We start from the raw sequence: 18,971 nt of genomic DNA on the forward strand, positions 1-18,971 counted from the left end.
TGTTCATATGTACACGTGATAAACTCAGATTTAACTTGAGAAAACTTTTCCCCTTCGGCAGATGAATGTGAAAACAGCCCTGTAGTGTCAGACCCTGCACAGTGAAAGTCAAACATCCACGTGGTGTAATAATAAGCAAAACACATTTTTGAGTGGAGGGGAACTTTACGCGTGAAGTTCATTCAGTGATTTTATGACTCATGATTGGAGTAGAGTTCTCCGCCATATTTCTGCAGGCGAACAATGTCATTGTACTTATTAAAGTAGTCCTATATAAAATATATGCAGGTGCCACCACTTGATTAAGCGTCTATAAATTTAAAGTGAGGATGTAATATTCTGTAGAGCTGAAGTTGTACTGTAGTTGACGAGAACTGCCTCCACTTTCAGCCACAGTGAGTGTCTCATGTGTGAAAGCTTTGTCAAGCCATATAGCAGCCCAGAATATGTGCTGAGGACACCAACTGATTTATAAGTTTCCACAGACAAACTTCAGGGTTAGATGATACTCAGTAGAGCTGATAAATGCATCCGGTTTCGGCCCAGTTTAGTACAGAACTCCCTGAGCCTTTTACATCCACCTACTTCAGAATCAGAATCATCTTTATTGGCCAAGTATGTTCACACATACAAGCAATTTGACTCCGGTTTAGTGGCTCTCAATGTACTTACACAGAATAACAACACAACAATCTTCAGAAATATACACCAGGAATGACTATATACAGGTGAAACCGTTTCTGTGAACTGTAGACAGAATACAAATAGTGCAAAAAAAGTGAAGAGTGCAAGGAGTGGTGAGATAAATATTAAATGGTATAATAATGAAATAATAATAAAAAACAATAATAAAAAGACATGTTGCTTTATATACATATAGTAGGTGGTTATTTAAAGTCCCCCTCCAGTCAGAAATAAGTTTTTCTTCTTATTCCTACAGTTGAATGAATCTTGTGTCCTGCAGTTAAACGTTTTAAGAGAAATATATTTGCATATTCATAGATTCTGGATTTTTTTCAATGAGGGGGGAGTGGATGTCATTTTCAAGTTTTTAATTAGATGATTGAACTTTATGTGGGAAAACTATATTAGACACAAATTATTATTCAAAGTAGAGTATTTAAATACATCTTAAAACATATCTGGAGGGGATCTTTAAGTAACATGATTGCTGAGATATTGTTTTTCTAGAAGCCGAAAGTTATCTAATTAGTTTGTTACATAGATATTTATACTTTTCTGACTAGATATAAATTGCAGAGGGTGATTTGTAGCAGATGAATTCAGATTGGATTGATACTGGTTAGAAATACTGCAATAAGCTTGCTGTCACGGAGAACGTGAACACAACAACATCGACACACTCCATACCTACCGAAGAAGCCTAATACAATCCTTATTATTAGTTCTTAGAGAAATGATCTGAAATGAGCGAAATAGAAATTAAAATGTAAAATATCGCGAGAAGTGTGACGTCACGCGTGGTGGTTTCGACTGGCATCGTGAAACAACCTCCACCGACCTTCCTTTCATTCCCGTAATCCGTCTGCGTAGGGTGTGCTCCGGAGCTAGTCTCGGCACACATTTTATTATTATGAAACAAACCAAAAGCTAGAGAGCACACGCAGACATATTTTTATAAGAAAAAAAAAACAAAAAAATCGGTGAAGCAGGATTTGATTTGCCAACTCAAAGCAACGCGAAGAAGACGGAACGAGAAGAACGCGAGCAGGCTAGCGGCGTTAGCGTCATTGTTGAAAGCGTGGGTGACTAACGTTAGACACTTAGATTGTTAACCACTTATTTCTCCCTTTTACGGGCTTTGGCATTCCAGTTTTCATTGTAAATGAAGTCATTTGCTTCAGATACTAATGGGAATTTTGCTTACTAACTTGACTGTGAAAGAATACAGATTGATAGTAGTGAGTTCTGCGAGACACATCGGTTAGGCCACGCTCCGACATTTTGCTAATCAAGCTAACTAGCCCACGTTGCTAACTGTGAAGATCGCAAGTACTGAGAAAATTAACCACTCGTTATAGGAGACTGGTATTAGCCAGTGGTTGTCAACGAAATATCGAGCTTTTATAACCATACAGTTTCCCGTCGTGTCATATTGTCTGAGAACACGCGTCGTCAGATATGAATCCGAGCGCGCCCAGCTACCCGATGGCCTCCCTGTATGTGGGAGACCTGCACCCAGACGTTACCGAGGCCATGCTCTACGAGAAATTCAGCCCGGCTGGGCCCATCCTCTCCATCAGAGTGTGCAGAGACATGATCACCCGCCGGTCCCTCGGATACGCCTATGTCAACTTCCAGCAGCCGGCTGATGGTAGGTGTATAGTAGCGGCATGTGGCACCACCTGACTCCATTTTGAACACGTAACGTTACTATACATGTCAGCATCTCTATTTCGATAAGCACTGGTGGTGTTTAGGGTCAATAAATTGATGGGACGGAATTTAATAATGTCTGATTGATAAGTACTGAATATGTCAGCCATCTGTTATCAAATTATTGACATATCATTAAACAATAACTTTTTACTTGCATAGGGAGTTGTTGCCATAGGCATATGGATCTTGTCATAAAAACTTGTCATTTGGGACCTGTTTTTCAGCTGAGCGAGCCCTGGACACGATGAACTTTGATGTGATCAAAGGCAGGCCTCTCCGCATCATGTGGTCTCAGCGTGACCCCTCACTGAGGAAGAGTGGAGTGGGTAACATCTTCATCAAGAACCTGGACAAGTCCATTGATAACAAGGCCCTCTATGACACCTTTTCTGCATTCGGAAACATCCTTTCCTGCAAGGTAGGTGGAGGCAGCATTCATCTTGTCTGCCTATGTGTTTGGGTGCTTTGACCACTACTTTGCATGACTCAACATTGCACCATGTTGAAGCCGACTGTGTGTAATGTGTTTTTGAGATGCATGGTGTTTGGGATTGTTGCTGACATGCTCAAATTTCCCTTTTCCAAGGTGGTTTGTGATGAAAATGGCTCAAAGGGTTACGGCTTTGTGCACTTTGAGACCCACGAGGCTGCTGAGCGGGCCATTGAGAAAATGAATGGCATGTTGCTCAATGACAGAAAAGTGTAAGTGGGATTACAATTACCCTTTTGGTAAATAAATGTTTGGGAGAGTGATTAACAACATAGATGTGTACATCTAATCACAGGTTTGTTTTTGTGTTTAACTGCATCTTGTCCACTGGATTATCTGCCAGTCACACCCAACTTACTTAATTAACAAACGTCCCTGAAAACTGAGGCAGATTAAAACATTGTATAGAATTACATTGGAGGGGGGTGTGTCAACCCTTGTTAAGTGTGTGTGTTTGTTTGAACACTGATCAGATTTTATTAAATTCTGATGAGCTTTCAATGCTGTGTGCAGTTCCACTACTGTTGAAATTAGCGTACAAGTGTTTCCTTGTACCATTGCACTCTGGAAATCACAGCTTGAAGCATTCCAGTTCAAACTCCAAATGTCTTAAACTAAAACTGATTGCAGTCACATCTTTCCTGAAGTCTACACCGCATACCTCCATAGAACGGCTCGAAATGCTCCATAAAATGTCCAAAGACCAAAGAATCTGATCACTCGGTGCATTAATGTAGTTTTGGTGGTTTTGGGGGGAAAATTAGCTGTTACCTCTCTCACCACCTGTGTGATTTTAAAATCTTTTTACACAGTACATGTAAAAGCCAGACAACAGCTTTATGTCCCACACTGAAACAAGTGTTGGGTGACACTTTTTTTCCATCTCTTATATGTTTTTCAATCTGATCCTGAGAAAAAGAAACAAGTGATTTCACAGAAAAGCAGAAATATGTTAGGCATTACCTAGGGCTTCTCATTACTATTCAAGCAAAAGTTGTGGGGGGAGGGGGTTTACTACTATTGCTTTAACAAAGTTTCATCCCTGTATACATGTCTTGTTCTAATATTTCTGAACGTTTGACCAACAACAGATTCGTTGGACGCTTTAAATCACGGAAAGAGAGGGAGGCTGAGCTCGGTGCTCGTGCCAGAGAGTTCACCAACGTTTACATCAAGAACTTTGGGGAGGACATGGATGATGAGAAGCTGAAGGAGCTGTTTGGCAAATATGGTAAGATGGTGATGAGATTTTAGACACTTGTCTTCAACTTAGTGTGTTACCAGTTTAATTTGGCCTCTTAAATGTGTTGATTAGCTGTTGTATTTTATAGGACCCGCACTCAGTATCCGTGTTATGACTGATGACAGTGGCAAATCCAAGGGATTTGGCTTCGTCAGCTTCGAGAGACACGAAGATGCACAAAAGGTTAGTCTGTGTTCTTCACTCCAACGTTGTTCATCTGTTAAATGACACATCAGTCATCATCTCTGTGACTCCGCTGATGGGGGTTGAATTTTTAAGCTTGTTTATTTCATTGCAGGCTGTAGATGACATGAATGGTAAAGAACTGAACGGCAGGCAAGTGTATGTGGGCCGCGCACAGAAGAAAGGAGAGCGCCAGAACGAGCTCAAGCGCAAATTTGAGCAGATGAAACAGGATCGCATGACCAGATACCAGGTTTGTCAGTCTTTGTTAAACAGATAATGTCACATGGGGGTGGCGTATTCATTTCTTAAAAATGAAGCTCCAACTGGTTGAAGTATTTCAAATAAGAAATCGCAGTGAAATCAAAATGAAAGCGTGTGGCACGTAACTGTGTCAGCAGCAGATTTTGCTGCTACCCAAAACCTCACTTTCAACTGGTCTGTGCATGCATGTTGTCAGGAAGTGACCTAAATATGGCTCGCTCCCAAGAGTTGATTTGACTTCATCTTGGTATGTTGGACATGTAACAATCTCATTGTTGTCTTCTATGTATCAGGGAGTTAATCTGTATGTGAAAAACCTGGACGATGGCCTAGATGATGAGCGTCTGCGCAAAGAATTCTCTCCATTTGGAACCATAACAAGTGCTAAGGTAAAGAAAGAAAAAAGGCTAAATGATAAGCAATGTAATTTTATGTAGATTAACAAGATAATTTGTCAGAATAAATACTAATCAGCGTCTTCTCCCTTAGGTGATGATGGAGGGTGGCCGCAGCAAAGGTTTTGGCTTCGTGTGCTTTTCTTCTCCGGAAGAGGCCACCAAAGCTGTGACAGAGATGAATGGGCGTATTGTTGCCACAAAGCCACTGTATGTGGCCCTGGCCCAGCGCAAAGAGGAGCGTCAGGCACATCTAACCAACCAGTACATGCAGAGGATGGCCACTGTCCGTGCTGTGCCCAACCCTGTCCTCAACCCCTACCAGCCTGCTCCACCCTCAGGCTATTTCATGGCGGCTATACCTCAGGTGAGTCCCTGAGTTTTCTTCACATACACCAAATTTGGCAAATGTTATTATGTTGCCACCTCAACAGTTGACATCATGCTGTTTAGTTAAATGGTAATCACTGATGTAAGCCACTAGTGTAAGTTGTAAGGAAATGGAAAACAACCATGTGATGATAAATCCTCATTGGGTTTTGTCCTTTTCAGGCACAGAACCGTGCTGCATACTACTCTGCCAACCAGCTGGCTCAGCTCAGGCCCAGCCCACGTTGGGCCACTCAGGGAGTGCGTCCTCAGCGTAAGTAGCCACTTTTTCATCACATTTGATTTCACGTGTTTATTTCTAAAATCATGCTACAAATTGAAATGCATGTAAATGAATCTATAACAGTCTCCCATTTCTTACATCGAGCAAAGAACACAACTTTGCGCCAACTTTGGTAAATGTTTGTTTTAACGTTGTTTTGTCTTCCTCCAGACTTCCAGAACATGCCCAATGCTATGCGCCCCTCAGCTCCCAGGCCCCAGGCCTTCAACACCATCCGTCCCACCACGACCACCAACACCCAGGTCCCACGCATGATGGCTTCCCAGCGTATGCGTAAGTATCACAGCTGCTATAACTCAAGAATCTGTTATATTCTGTCCCCCTGTTACTGGTGCTTTGTCATTTGATGTCATGTTGATAATGTGATTTTTTACTCCTTCCACACCCCAGCCACCCAGGCCCTCAGCCAGCGCCCCACCGGTGCTTCAGCCACTGCAGCCCCCGTGCGCGCCATGCCCCAGTACAAATATGCTGCCGGTGTACGCAACCCCCAGCAGCACATGGCCTCCCAGCCACAGGTCACCATGCAGCAGGTAAGAATCTCACTAACTCACAATTTGATTATGGGGGCGGCCGGTTTCAAATTGTATAATATCTGAGGACTTGGTAAGAAATGTGCTTTTAGCTTCACTTACTGATTCCTGAAAGACATTCTGTATTTTTATCTACGTTGTCTTTTTTGAAATGATTGATACACGTGTACAGTGCTGATAATATGGCAGGTGCCCAAGACTGTGGCTAGACGGAACAAAAATGAAATATTATCACTGCATGAAACCAGGAAAAAGTCTTTCAACAATTGGCTAGAAGTTGTCCATAGGGCTGACTCAAATCCTTTTTCCACTTCCTTAGCCTGCTGTCCATGTCCAAGGACAGGAGCCACTGACTGCCTCCATGCTGGCTGCTGCTCCTCCTCAGGAACAGAAGCAGATGCTGGGTTCGTATATATATCCTCTGCTTGGATTTAAAAGGAACTAACATGAGTGTTTTGCGGACCCAATGTGATTACTCCTAATGACCACCTTTTAGTCTGGTTTCCTACTTTGAACTGTGTAGAATTCAAAATTCCTGTTTGTTAATGACTGTTCTCCCCACAGGTGAGCGTCTGTTCCCCCTGATCCAGAACATGCATCCCAGCCTGGCGGGCAAGATCACCGGTATGCTGCTGGAGATTGATAACTCAGAGCTGCTCCACATGCTTGAGTCACCTGAGTCACTGCGCTCAAAGGTCAGTCAGTAACTTATCTCTTAGACGCATCACCAGAAGTCTGTTCGCTGAGATTGTTTTCTTGTCTTTGCAAATCTTTAAAATCTTTGTTCCTGGTTTCTGTGTTCATCTTCACATGACTCAGTAGATTAAAAGTTTATAGCCTGTTCAGTTTATTGTGCAGCTTGATTGAGTTTAACAGTCCATATGCAGTGGTTCACTAAGTGTTTTTGTTGTTTTAGGTGGATGAGGCTGTTGCTGTGCTTCAGGCCCACCAGGCCAAGGAGGCCGCTCAGAAGTCCACCACTCCCGCTGGTGTTCCCAGCGTCTAAGGTGTGTGTGTGTGTGTGCGCGCAGGGTGGGATTTTTATTTCGTATGAGATTGCAAATTCTAGATAACATATGGAACAGATTTCTAGGTGTCATAAATAAATGACTGATATCTTCTCTTTTTCTTACAGATTGAGCATTTTGAAACCTGCTTCACCGATGGAAAAAGAGAAAAAAAAATTAAACATTGAAAAACCTAAAACACTGAAAACATCGCAAAATGATAAATTATTTCTTAAAAAAAGAATAAAACATTGACTCTGCCAGGTCTAGGGATGGTTTGACTAGACCTTGATCATAAACAAAAATTTGTTGAAAAAAAAAAGCAAAATATGGAAAAAAAAATTGAGATGACAAATTTGAATGCATTCCTGTTTTATGTCATTTTACTGTGTCAGTGCTCAGAATATCAGCCATGTACAGGATGGTGGTAGCTGAGCATTTGAAAGGTGATTTGTATCTTAAACTACTGGCTAATAAATTCTCATTCAAAATATATGTCTCTGTTTCATGACTCAGTGTTGTTGTCCCCATTAGTTTTTATGCTTAAACATAATAATACACAAAATATTGACACTGATTTGGTTATTATGTTTGTTGACAGAGCATTCTTTGTCAAATATATTACATTGAACTGTGTTGATTGGACAATAATTTTCCTGTGGGTTAGCGTTTGCAATCATAAGTTAGTAATACCAGGTTGGACAGTACAGTTATCATCCACCAGGTGTCACTGTAACTCAGTTATTCAGCAGGTCACAAGCATTTCCATGGAATTGTGGCATATGTCCTTGATTATTTATGCGTTTCCCATCTGTACTTTCTTTGGACAGTTGTACTAATGCAGGCTGTATGATTTACAGCTCCAGACTTGTTTTCTATATCCCAGGTCTTACTGTGCAATGAATACACAGCAAGAAGTTTATTATTGAATGTGCACTGTAGCCTGATAAATCACCATAGTGAAACAGCTGCATTGTGTGCGGTTCTGATCATCATGCATCATACTCTATTCAAAGGAAGAAGGACAGCTTTGCAGGAATAAGGGACTTAGTGACATCATCTCACAGCCATTCAAGCTGTACTTTTACTTTATCGAGTGCTACTTTGCATAATGATATAAACAGAGTTTTTCTATTTAGTACCACTATTGACTATATTCATCATGTTATCTTCACTTTTTGCGTGTATTTTTGTAAATGTTGAATTGAGAAACATGACTTTTAATGCAGATTGGTGCAAAGTTGGCCTAGTGATGCCTTAAATTAACATCAATCTGGAGAAACTGACGACCATAACCACAGGAAAAAACGAAACAGGCCTCTGCTCAGTTCACATCTCTGAAAGTGTTTCAAATCTCAACCAAATTTGGAAAATAGCATGTTATTTTGTCAAGTAAATGAGTGTCTTAAGCATGCAGTTTGTGGTGTTGAAGCAATACCCCGTCCCTACTATGAAGGAATGCCAGTGCTCCTCTGAGCTAGCATGTGTTCTCTGCCCTCTGTTTAAAGTTATAGCTGTCATCTGTTTATTGTAGCTCTCACTCCACTTCTACAATTTTTCCTACTGCGCCAATTCTGTTTCCTTTCCTTCACTTGAAATAGAACACTGTCATAAATGTTCATAACAGTGAAATGTGCCATTTCATCACATCTCCCCTCCTTCAAACAGAGAGTCTTTCCAACCAGCACAGAGGAGGTCTTGTACAATGTCCTGGAACCAACAAAGCGTGAATGTGTCAAGAGGATGAGGGAGCGGACCTTTGTAGGGAATAAATGCTGTTTCTTCTCATATTGTATTCGTGGGAAACAGAACATGTCGACCCAGTCTGTCGCTTGCCTGCCCTTTTGGAAACAGAAGATCTGTGATGTGTTTGGATGAAATCCTATGAAAAGTTAATACCAGAGGTCATGCAGCAGCCTGTCCTGTATCTTGAGAATACTAAAGTAAAGCCAAATGTATTTATTTTATGTCATTTATAAAGGGGGCCTTCCACGTTTGTATTTATTTTTTTAGACAGTGGAAAGACACTGGAGAGAAAGCTCTGGTTGGAATTGGCTCTTGTCTTCAGTGTACTTTCTCCAGCTGAGCTTTTGATCATTAGAGATTCTTTTTAAGTTGGAATGTGTGGTTTTATTACATCTTCTTTTGCTTATTTTCCTGACTTCATTGTTTCATTGGACCAAACACCAATTTAATATATCACCACGGTGGCCAACTTTATAGGGGCTGCACCTCAGCCTCCTTTAATGTCTCCCCTGACACTCCAGCACAAACACTCACAGGCTCAAGATCAGCCCTTGTTAAAGCTGGACCAGACTGCGAACATATTTCATGACCGACCCAAAACAACTTTCCATGGGGATTTTATAGGATTATCCAGCTTTGACTCTTATGATGTTTGCTCATATCAGTTTATGGTTCACAGAGGAAGGGTTTTGAGTAAATACATTTCATCCACACAGTTTGATAGCTTCATACAAAGCACTACTAGTACATGCCTACTGGTTCTCATGCTTTTTCATTTCAGGCATAAATGCCTTTGTCCTGCACAGTGTAGGATCTGGAGTTGTGTACATACAGCACATACTAAACGCAGGAATGCATGAGCATGTATGTTGTGTACACTCTGATCTGCGCCTATTAGTGAAAAAAAACCCTCAGCTTACCCTAAATTCCTGCTATCACATGATTTCCACGGTCTGGTTCAGGCTAATACTTGTTTTGCTTGGCTTTCCTTCCTAATTAGGCATTGCTGTCAGGAATCCTTGCTTCAAGTAAACAGAGTTTCTAATATGTCAGTGAAGATGTGAATGGCAGCTGTATAATTCCACCAGCTCAATCGTCACTTCCTCTTGTGTCTCTTTAAATAATGATAAACACACAGAGAGCTATCATGTAATCCTCTCTAGCTTGGATTAGATTTGTCTGTCTGGAGCTGCCCTGTCTGCCATTTCATCAACAAAATCTTTTATATGAATGTCTGTCCATGTGGGTTCATGACATATTAAAAATGAGAATTTTTTTTAAATATGTATATTCATTTGATGTAGTGGATGTCATTTCTGAGACATGAATGAGCTTAGTGCTTGACTTTGAAGTATATATTGCACTCGACTTTACACCATATTTGCTGTTATCCATAATTATTTTCTCCATGCTTGGAGATTCAACTCACTTTGATCTCTCGGGTTTATTAATACAATTTATTAATGACATTTATGAAGGGCTGTTTATTTTAGCCAAACAGATGACTTGATGGTTTTATGGCTGTTTAACCAGTTGCTATGGACAAAGAAGTGTTTGAAGCTCCCAAGCTTGAAGATGACTTCAGGCCTTATACGCCCTTGATCTGTACTCAAAATATTTATTTTAATAAATGTCATACAATTTATTTGGCAAGTAACAGAATGTATACAAACAGAAATGTGATGACAAACACAGGAGAGTGTTACAGATATGTTGCACTTCCTTCTGCTCTATGTCTTAAAGCACACAAAGGCCACCAACTACCTGCAGCTGGTTTGTGTTTGGGAATAATTGAGTAGTGAAATAGAAATAGTTTGGATTTAGGGTTTAAATTAATAATTCAATATCAAAATTAGATTAAATTTTTGATATTTTGATTTTTATTATTATTATTATTAGTAGTAGTAGTAGTGGTAGTAGTAGTATGCCCTAGTAGTACTGTTGTTGTTATTATTAATAATTTTAATATTATCATTATTATTTAATCTGAATTACAGATTACATTCCAGCTGGCACGTAAAAATGTGACATATGTGCGATGCTCAACCTCGACTATTTTTTTTTATACTGCTTTACTGAAATAAATATACAAGTTTACAGCACCTTGTGTATTCAATTTCAGTCTACAATCACATACACGCCAGGGGGACTAAATGTTGTAGTAAGAACAATAAAATAATGAAAGATGTAATTATCTTTATTATATTATAAGTTTACCGTGGTTATACGTTTTAACAGCTTTTTTTGTTTGTACGTTCAGATATTGAAGAAATGTCGTTTGATATGGACAGTCAGCTCAAAAAAGTTTGTCTTTTTGCTTAAGAATTTGGATATATGGATATTAAAATTGGTCAAAATAGTAATAGCAAATTAATCAGATAGAGCTGCGAGCAGAGGGTAAAAAGTGAGAGTGGACATGATCAGACCACGGTAGAGAACATTAGGCCGATGGATCGTTGGTCAAAATCTCGCGATGCGATTTGAATTTCTGTGCTAGAACGAGAGCAGCGAACAACAGAGCGAGATCTGTGCAGGCTGTTGTCGCTCGAAACCGAACGGAAAGGTGGGACCGAAGACAGAGGGAAACAGAAGTACTTCACGGCAGTGCACCGGGACTACTGATTAATTCACTTAAAATTGTTTTTTGGAAAGAAGAACATTTCCTGTCTTCGTTGTCACTGTCTCCGGAACAAGTGTCACCAGCAACAGACGGTACGTTCTCATCGTTTCTAGCTAACCTTGCTAGCCAGCTGCTAACGCTTGCTGTGTTTGGCAATGTTAGCTGGCTGGCACTCTGGTTACCGACAGCATTTCTAGTGGCTCATAGCTATATTTTGCGAACGTCATGTGCCCTATTTTCTGTCTGGACAAGTGTACCAGATGGTGATAATTAGTGAGGTAACGTAAACTGACATTAACACAACACTATGTAGCCAACCGAAGTAACGTTAACAGTCAGCCGTTATTGAGAAGTGGGAGACAAGGAGCAGTACAAACCGTAACGCCAACTGTTGGCATCATCATCATTACTTTATAAATCATACCAGCTGCTTATAATAAATGATTGCTGGACTTCAGTTTGTTGCCAGTGAAAGACGTTGAGTTGTCTTAAACCGACGTCAAGCAGTGCAGCGGTGTTTAACTGATTTACTAATGACTACCATGACAAGATAGAAACTGTAAGCAGTAAGAGAAAAAGTTGTGATTTCACAGTGGTTTGTAACGCTGTGTCTGTCACACAAGCTGCAAACTAACATGTAAAACAGAGATCGGTGTCAGTGGTGAATTTGAGAAAAGTCTCAAGTGGGTAGCTTGCTTAGGTGCTTGATGCTTCTTATTTTTGGGTAGAGAAATTGGCTAGTGTCTGTTTTGCAGATAGATTTTTCTTTATTGGGGGGTTGTCAGGTGACATGAGGATTACTTTGTCACGACCTTCAATGCTTCTTGTAATGCCTGAAAATCCAAGATAAGGGTGGAGACCTCCACTCAGTTTAGATAAAAAGCACATAAAATGCTAATGTGATTATGCAGCTCTGAGGTAATAAAGTGGATCCTAAGCAGCACTGGAACTGCCATGATCCTTGGGTCAACCTGATCAGGATCTGGCTATATCTTTATAAATAGGACTTGGATAATTGTATGCTAGGGACTTACCTGTACAAATTAAGCTTCAGTTCTTGTTTCATTAATCAGCCCCCGTCTTGATCGGGAATACAAGATAGAGTAGCTCATAGTCAGTATACAGGTGAACTGTTGATAAAATGTCTGGCTCAGGCTCAGCTACTTTTGCTAATTGAGGTCTAGTCAGGTTTTTCACTGTACAATGGTGAATGAGTTTGTTTGCATGTGGAACAATGCGGTTTTATGTATTTTGTCTGAAAACCGTCCTTTCTGTTGGGTCTGTATTGGCTGTACCAAGTTATTTAATGAGTGATCGAGAACTGTGTACAGTGGTACATTGTTGTAAATGCAAGACACTCTACATTGGAGTGGAAAATGTGTTTTACTTCCCCATCTGACCTCCAGTGTAGTTTTTTATGCTTGGCTTATCATCCTTAGCTGAAGAAAAATTGAACACTTGGTTCAAATGTTTTGGCACACACAGCAGCTGCCCTGTCATTGCTTTTTGCTGGTGGCATATCAAAAATGGGGAAGGATTATACAGCCACAAGGCTGTCATCCTCTGGGTTCTCCATACTGTGGGAACCACAGCTCGTTCCTGACACTTTGGGCTTTGTTGAAAAATGAGCCCCAATAACATCAAAGAGCCCCACAGTGCATTTCTCTTGTAGTCATTTAGTCAAGGATGTGAATTTTTGCTATGTTTAGGATATAAGGCCTCATGGACACACTTGTACACTTATAAAACTGGGCTTTATAGCCAACAGTGTTGTCACAATGATATTTCCATTTAGAAAAAAACTGTCTAATAGGCACAGCTAATTAAAACCAACATTCAGTAAGCAGTTGTTGGTCTTGTAAAACTGTTTACTAAATTGTTGATGGTGAAACTTGATGTTGAGGTTACTGACCAAATGTAATGTTTTCTGTTCTTGACAGTTTGACTGCCCTGTGTTGCCCACAGGTTAACAGTGTATTTGTGGTGTATCTGTCAAATAAATGCTTTGCTCTGTTGAAAACTAATTTCATATTCCTAGTTACAGTGGGGTCCAAAAGTCTGAGACCACTAGTCAGGATACTTCTATTTTGTTTTTCTATTTGTTTCAGATGTAAAACTATTTTTTCCATTACAAATGATAGAATGAGCTTAACAATTTGAGTGAAAAGTTGAATCTTTGAAAAATTTACACAAATTTCAGAATATCTTAGTATTTGGTATGTCCCCCCTCTGCTTCAACTAGTGCAGTGCCTGATCAAAAATTGCCTGTTTTGAATGAGCCGACTGCTTGGCCTCTGTTAATGCTGCTTGCAGCTTTCTTGAGAACCGCTCATCCAAACAACTTCACACTTGACACTGCACTTATGATGTTGCTGTTTCAGTATAGATACAGAAAAAACACCCCATTGGCTGCTGTATGTTGTAGCTATGCATCCATGCAGCCACCGTATTAGAGAGGTCAAGATCTGTAAAATGTTTTTTTTAATAATATCTTTAACATCTAAACAACGTCACACTCAACACTGCACTTCCTTGGGTCCTCAGCAGTACACCCTCCAAGTGTGAAGTCGATTGGATGAACAGTTGTTGAGAAAAGTGAAGATCAGACACACACACATACAGAGACTACTTCCTTTATAGTTAATGACAGCATGCACTCGAGTTGTTTGTGCAAAAACTGATGACCCATGTTACCGCAGCATGATTTGACAATGTTCCAAAGAGCTTCTTGTGGTGTCACAGAATGATTGGCTTTCTCAGTCTTCAAGTGCCCTCATAAATGTTCAGTGGAGCTGAGGTCAGATGATTGTGGAGGAAAGTCTGTGACACTGAGAACTTCTTGATCTTCTTTGGTCTTCAAGTAGTTCTTGCAAAGATGTTTTTGGGGTCATTATCCTGCTGCAGTGTGAATCCTTCTCTACAATGATGCAAACCGGAGGGTACAGCATGTCTCTGAAGAGTGGAGTGCTACTTCTCCTTGGTCAGGGTGGAGTCAGTTTGGTGCAGGTGTCCAACTCCAGAGTAGGCAAAACAGCCTCAGACTTGAATATTCCCACCACCATGTTTCACTGTGGGTTTGATACACTGCAGTATCATTCTCTCTCTAGTTCATCTACTTAGATCCACCCTTCTTTTACTGCCATAAATCTCAAACTTGGATTCATAAGTAAATAGAACTTTTTCCCAGTCATCCACTGTGAAATGCTGGTATTTCTTAGCCCACCCCTTGGCCTTGTTTCCCCTCCTGAGAAGTGGTTTAGAAACTGCTACTCATCCTCTTGAGACCACTACAAGACAGCCTTCCTTTGACCTTACTTTTGCTGATTGGAGTCTTGCATTCTTTATTTAGCAAATTCTGTATCTGTGATGAAATTGCTTTTCTACGTCTCAGGGAACTAAGCTGGATGTATTGATCTTCTGACATTGTGGTCACTTTTGGTCTGCCTGATCGTGCTTTAGATACAACTGATCCAGTTTCTGCAAAATGTTTCCATGCACTGCCCCTTATAAACCTTTAGTCTAGCCATGATTTGATGCTGAGAAAGCCCCTTTTTGCTTAGAATAACAAATTGACTTCTGACACTTTCATGGGTTGTTCACATTATGACCGACAAAGCTACAAAACGGACAGCGTGGCCGGCTACATTGTTGCCGTTTAAGTGTTGCTTAAGCGCTCGTTTGCGTAGTTATGTCGTCATGGGCTTGTGTGTGTCTGCCAGATGGCAGATTTCGCTACCTCACTGCCAGCCCTGCTTGCACCACAATACACAGAAGCTAACGTTAGCTAGCATAGTGTCAGACAGCTAAATAACACACTACCACAGCTAGCCATTTTGCATTTAAAAATGTAATGTTATCTTACATACCTGGTACTCCCACAATAGTTGCCACCCTCTGCCAAGCTGCATTTATTTTTTTATTTGTGTCACAGTAAAAAAAAAGAAGGTGTAGTTAAATAGCACAGGGAACTGGCTAACAGCAAGGATGACTTTTTCTTTCATTTTTTAGACGGAACAGAACAGGAAGCGGAAATGATGAAACAAAAACAGATGATTGGTTGACGTCTCATTGGAGCGCTGAAAAAAGTTGAGACCAGCTCATCTTTGATTTGTAGCATGTCAAGTCTGTCATGCAGCGACAAGTGTCGGGCGTCAGTTTGTAGCTTCATGTTGCTGGCTTCCATTGAAAATGACTTGTAGCCTGTTGCTTTGTCGCCGGTGGTCTGAACACAGAGTCACAGTTCTGATGCCATGTTTCCCACCATCACAATGCTACTTAGTCATCAATGATCTTCTGGAAACTTGAGGCACAGCCATATTTATAACAGGTGAACACTGGCTGCAATTTGAGTTACTTGAATGAGCCTCTGATGAGTAGATCAACTTGAACTGAGTGTCATCTGTATGTGTACTTCAATGGAAAGGATACAACTCAAGGAAATCTGACCTTTTGTACAAAGGAGTTAAGTTGGTCAATGCCACAAATTTACTTAAATTTGATTGCTGACCTAGAAATAGTGCAAATACTACTTCTTCATTTTACATGTCATAACTTCTACTGTTTTTAAATGATTCTGAATCCTCAGACTTTGATTATTTCCAGGTTAACATGAAAATATTAGAGATTTTAAATGTGGTCTCAGACTTTTGGACCCCACTGTATATAAAACAACATGTAAGAGGATTTCTGTACAAAGCAAAAACTAGGTCCTACATTTACTGCATCTTTTAGTGGCAAAGCTCAGTCTTGTAGCACTTTCATGTTCTTAGTTTTTCCAAAAACCTTTCCAAGACTTTTTTAGAGGGTTCTGGCCTATGTAGACATTATTAACTATTTACCCCATGTTTGGCATTACCCCTGTTCTTTGGGATGCTTCCTCTGCATATTTTACATTGAGCAGTCATCTGTTTTTGGTAAGACTAGGGTCTCAGACTATGGTCCAAGTATGGAGGATTTTGTATCCTGTACAAGGCAAATTTGTGATTTATGATACAGGGGCATATAAATAAAAATTGACTTGTCTATGAATAACTACAAAAAAATGCAAAACCACCAATGTGTAAGAATGTTTTCTTATCAAAATGTCCCCACCATCTTTATTTGAATTTGAACTTGTTTGATGTACTTTCTCCACACACTCTGAATTGGCTGTCATCCTACACTTTCACCATGCAATCTTTCTGCCCCTTTCTATTCTGTAGTGTGTATTTCTTTACCCCACAAAAGGGTAGACAATTGGCATGTGGAAGGAAGTTAACTTTATTCTTTGCATTTGGTTGGCTTTTTGGGGTGCCACTTGGATAGTGCTTAAAGAAAGACTGTAATTCTGTTCTATATTTCACCAAAATATTATTTTACCATGTAGAAAAAACATGTAGGTAATTATCAGTATTGTTTTATTGTTCAGTACTACACATTTCTATTGGAGACTCCTCCACATCAAATTATTGTGATGAGGCCACATTTATTGTGTTTTTTGAGTGCTAAAGGCAGTCTTCCAGAGTCATCAGTGGTGGGGAGTCAGAGGCCTCCCCGGGCTTAGCAGCATGTTGTCCAGACCTGTGTGTTCTTCCAAAGAAAGGTCATTGGCCCAACGTGGCAACCTGCCCTGTGTTCTTTGTGTGTGTGTGTGTGTGTGTGTGTTTGTCAGGACCTGTGTGTGACGTCCCTCGCTCCCTCTATGGCAAACACAGCTGCAAGGCTATAGGTGGTGAAGGCCTGGCCAGGGTGCTGTCATTGGTTATGATGTGTGTCTTTCTTTACTAGCACTTATCTGGTTATGCTTAAACACATTTGATACATCGAAGAAGGATGGTGGTCTGGTTGGTCAGACCAACTCCTGAGGTGGTTGGTGGTTTGTCAAATTTGTTAAATGTAAATTAAAGGATCTTGTCAAGCCACAAGCTGTATGTTACTCCCAACTCCTCCAAAAAGGATGTCATCCAAACTGCAGCCCAGAATTACTCAGTAAGTCAGCACAGTGTGAAGGATCTCATGTCTTTAGCCAGCGTTTAGTGCCACTGACAGTTTTTTAATGATCTGTCATTCGCTGCTGATTTAAATTTGCAGTTTAATATTTGCTATTCCCGCCCTAATTAGTCATGTTGCTACGCCTGTCAAGCTGTCCATTTTAGCACAGTACTAATGCTCTTTATAATGATAACATTTGCTTATTTGGTTTCGAAACAATGGGTACTTGATTTCAGAAAGAAGTTGCTAGCAGATTGAGTCAGCTGTAGCTAGCTAGCCAGTTAAAGTTACCTCTGTGAGTTGGTTGAAACTTTGGTAGACTTTTTAATGATTCCAGCTAACTTGTTTGAAAATGAGAACTCTGCAAAAGTGTCTTAAATATGCATTTGATAGCTACACATACATGATACCAAAATGACTCAGCATTGTGTGATGATGCTGAAGATGCTAATGACTGAGGCTAAAGCTTACACGTCCCAGACAAAATGTTGGTATCCTCACCAGTCCATGATCCATGTAAACGATGTGGAAATAAATAAATAAAGAGCTCTTGCTGTTGCTTTTGCAGGATAGAGTGAGTTAGTCAGTTATTGCATCATGCACAAGTGCCCAGCCCACATTGACCAAAATATAGTTGTAGTGTTGAAACATTTGTCAAACGGACAAGAACAAAACTTCTTACTTTACATTGTAAACAAGGCACTTGGCCATCTCTACCAGGCTCTACAAATAAAATCAGCCACACAAAAGGTTCCCTTCCTGAAACACAGCTCAAGTTTCTTATAATCATTCATCCAGAAAAATTCATCAGACACTAAGAACATCTTACTAAATCATGTAGTCCTTAAAGGTATACTATGCAGGATTTTACTAAAAAACAATGTAGACTCATACAAAAGTAATCCCTCTCAATCATCACTTATGACCCACTAGACATGTGTGGCAGTGTATTTATCTGCAGAGACTCTGCCCTCTGCCCTCTGCCTGTATTTTCTTATTGTTTTGCTGTGTTTGGGACACTTCTGGGTGTCAACCTTTGGGCAGCGGGTGCGTAGCCTTGAGCCAATAACAGCGTGCAGGGTGTGAGGTCGGGACTTGTAGCATAGTGACCAGGTTACATTGCTCTCTCTGTCTCTCTCCTCTGCTCCGCTCTGCTCTCTGTCTCTGTGTCATGGATGTATAAAGAGCTGCAGGTCTGTGTGTCTGCTTGACAGAGGGCAGGGCTTAGCTACACACACACACAGAGCAGAGAGGCCACAGCAGACAGGATGAAGCTCTGCATTCACACAAAATCCGGCAATGCGGCACCTTCCCGCAGAGTTGTGTGGAGGTGTGGTCTTGTTTATTTGTGCTTTAGAACGGAACCGCCCCAAAACAATCAGAAAATAATGTTTTATTTATCTGATTCACAGCTTTGTTCTCGGCAGCGCTGCTCACTCTTTACATT

General features: G+C 40.5%; 2 protein-coding genes across 2 annotated transcripts in view; both read left to right on the forward strand.

Annotated features, from left to right (window-relative positions):
- Positions 1-1,516: 1,516 nt before the first annotated feature.
- Positions 1,517-7,683, forward strand: LOC122987266 (polyadenylate-binding protein 1A). The gene is made up of 15 exons (XM_044359057.1): positions 1,517-2,335; positions 2,625-2,818; positions 2,987-3,102; positions 3,982-4,121; positions 4,222-4,316; positions 4,432-4,569; positions 4,874-4,969; positions 5,070-5,342; positions 5,528-5,618; positions 5,799-5,921; positions 6,039-6,181; positions 6,501-6,585; positions 6,746-6,876; positions 7,098-7,188; positions 7,317-7,683. Exons 1-14 carry the CDS (start codon positions 2,143-2,145, stop codon positions 7,185-7,187), a joined length of 1,908 nt encoding a protein of 635 aa, XP_044214992.1. The 5' UTR covers positions 1,517-2,142; the 3' UTR covers position 7,188; positions 7,317-7,683.
- A 3,749-nt stretch (positions 7,684-11,432) lies between these two features.
- The window catches only part of LOC122987031 (E3 ubiquitin-protein ligase RNF19A-like), a 36,733-nt gene continuing 29,194 nt past the window's right edge, over positions 11,433-18,971 (forward strand). The window contains exon 1 of the mRNA XM_044358629.1: positions 11,433-11,646. The gene's annotated coding sequence lies outside the window, so the exon portion shown is untranslated. The remainder of the gene's footprint in view (positions 11,647-18,971) is intronic.

Source organism: Thunnus albacares, chromosome 8 (assembly GCF_914725855.1).
Source record: "Thunnus albacares chromosome 8, fThuAlb1.1, whole genome shotgun sequence".
Classification (NCBI taxonomy): Eukaryota; Metazoa; Chordata; class Actinopteri; order Scombriformes; family Scombridae; genus Thunnus; species Thunnus albacares.

What these genes read in the sequence shown, in the direction of transcription:
- LOC122987266 (XM_044359057.1), top strand. Translation starts at nt 2,143, where the DNA reads ATGAATCCGAGCGCGCCCAGCTACCCGATGGCCTCCCTGTATGTGGGA. An exon ending in GAAACATCCTTTCCTGCAAG is followed by an intron (nt 2,819 to 2,986) that starts GTAGGTGGAGGC and finishes CCCTTTTCCAAG; the next exon opens with GTGGTTTGTGATGAAAATGG. An exon ending in CTGAGTCACTGCGCTCAAAG is followed by an intron (nt 6,877 to 7,097) that starts GTCAGTCAGTAA and finishes TTGTTGTTTTAG; the next exon opens with GTGGATGAGGCTGTTGCTGT.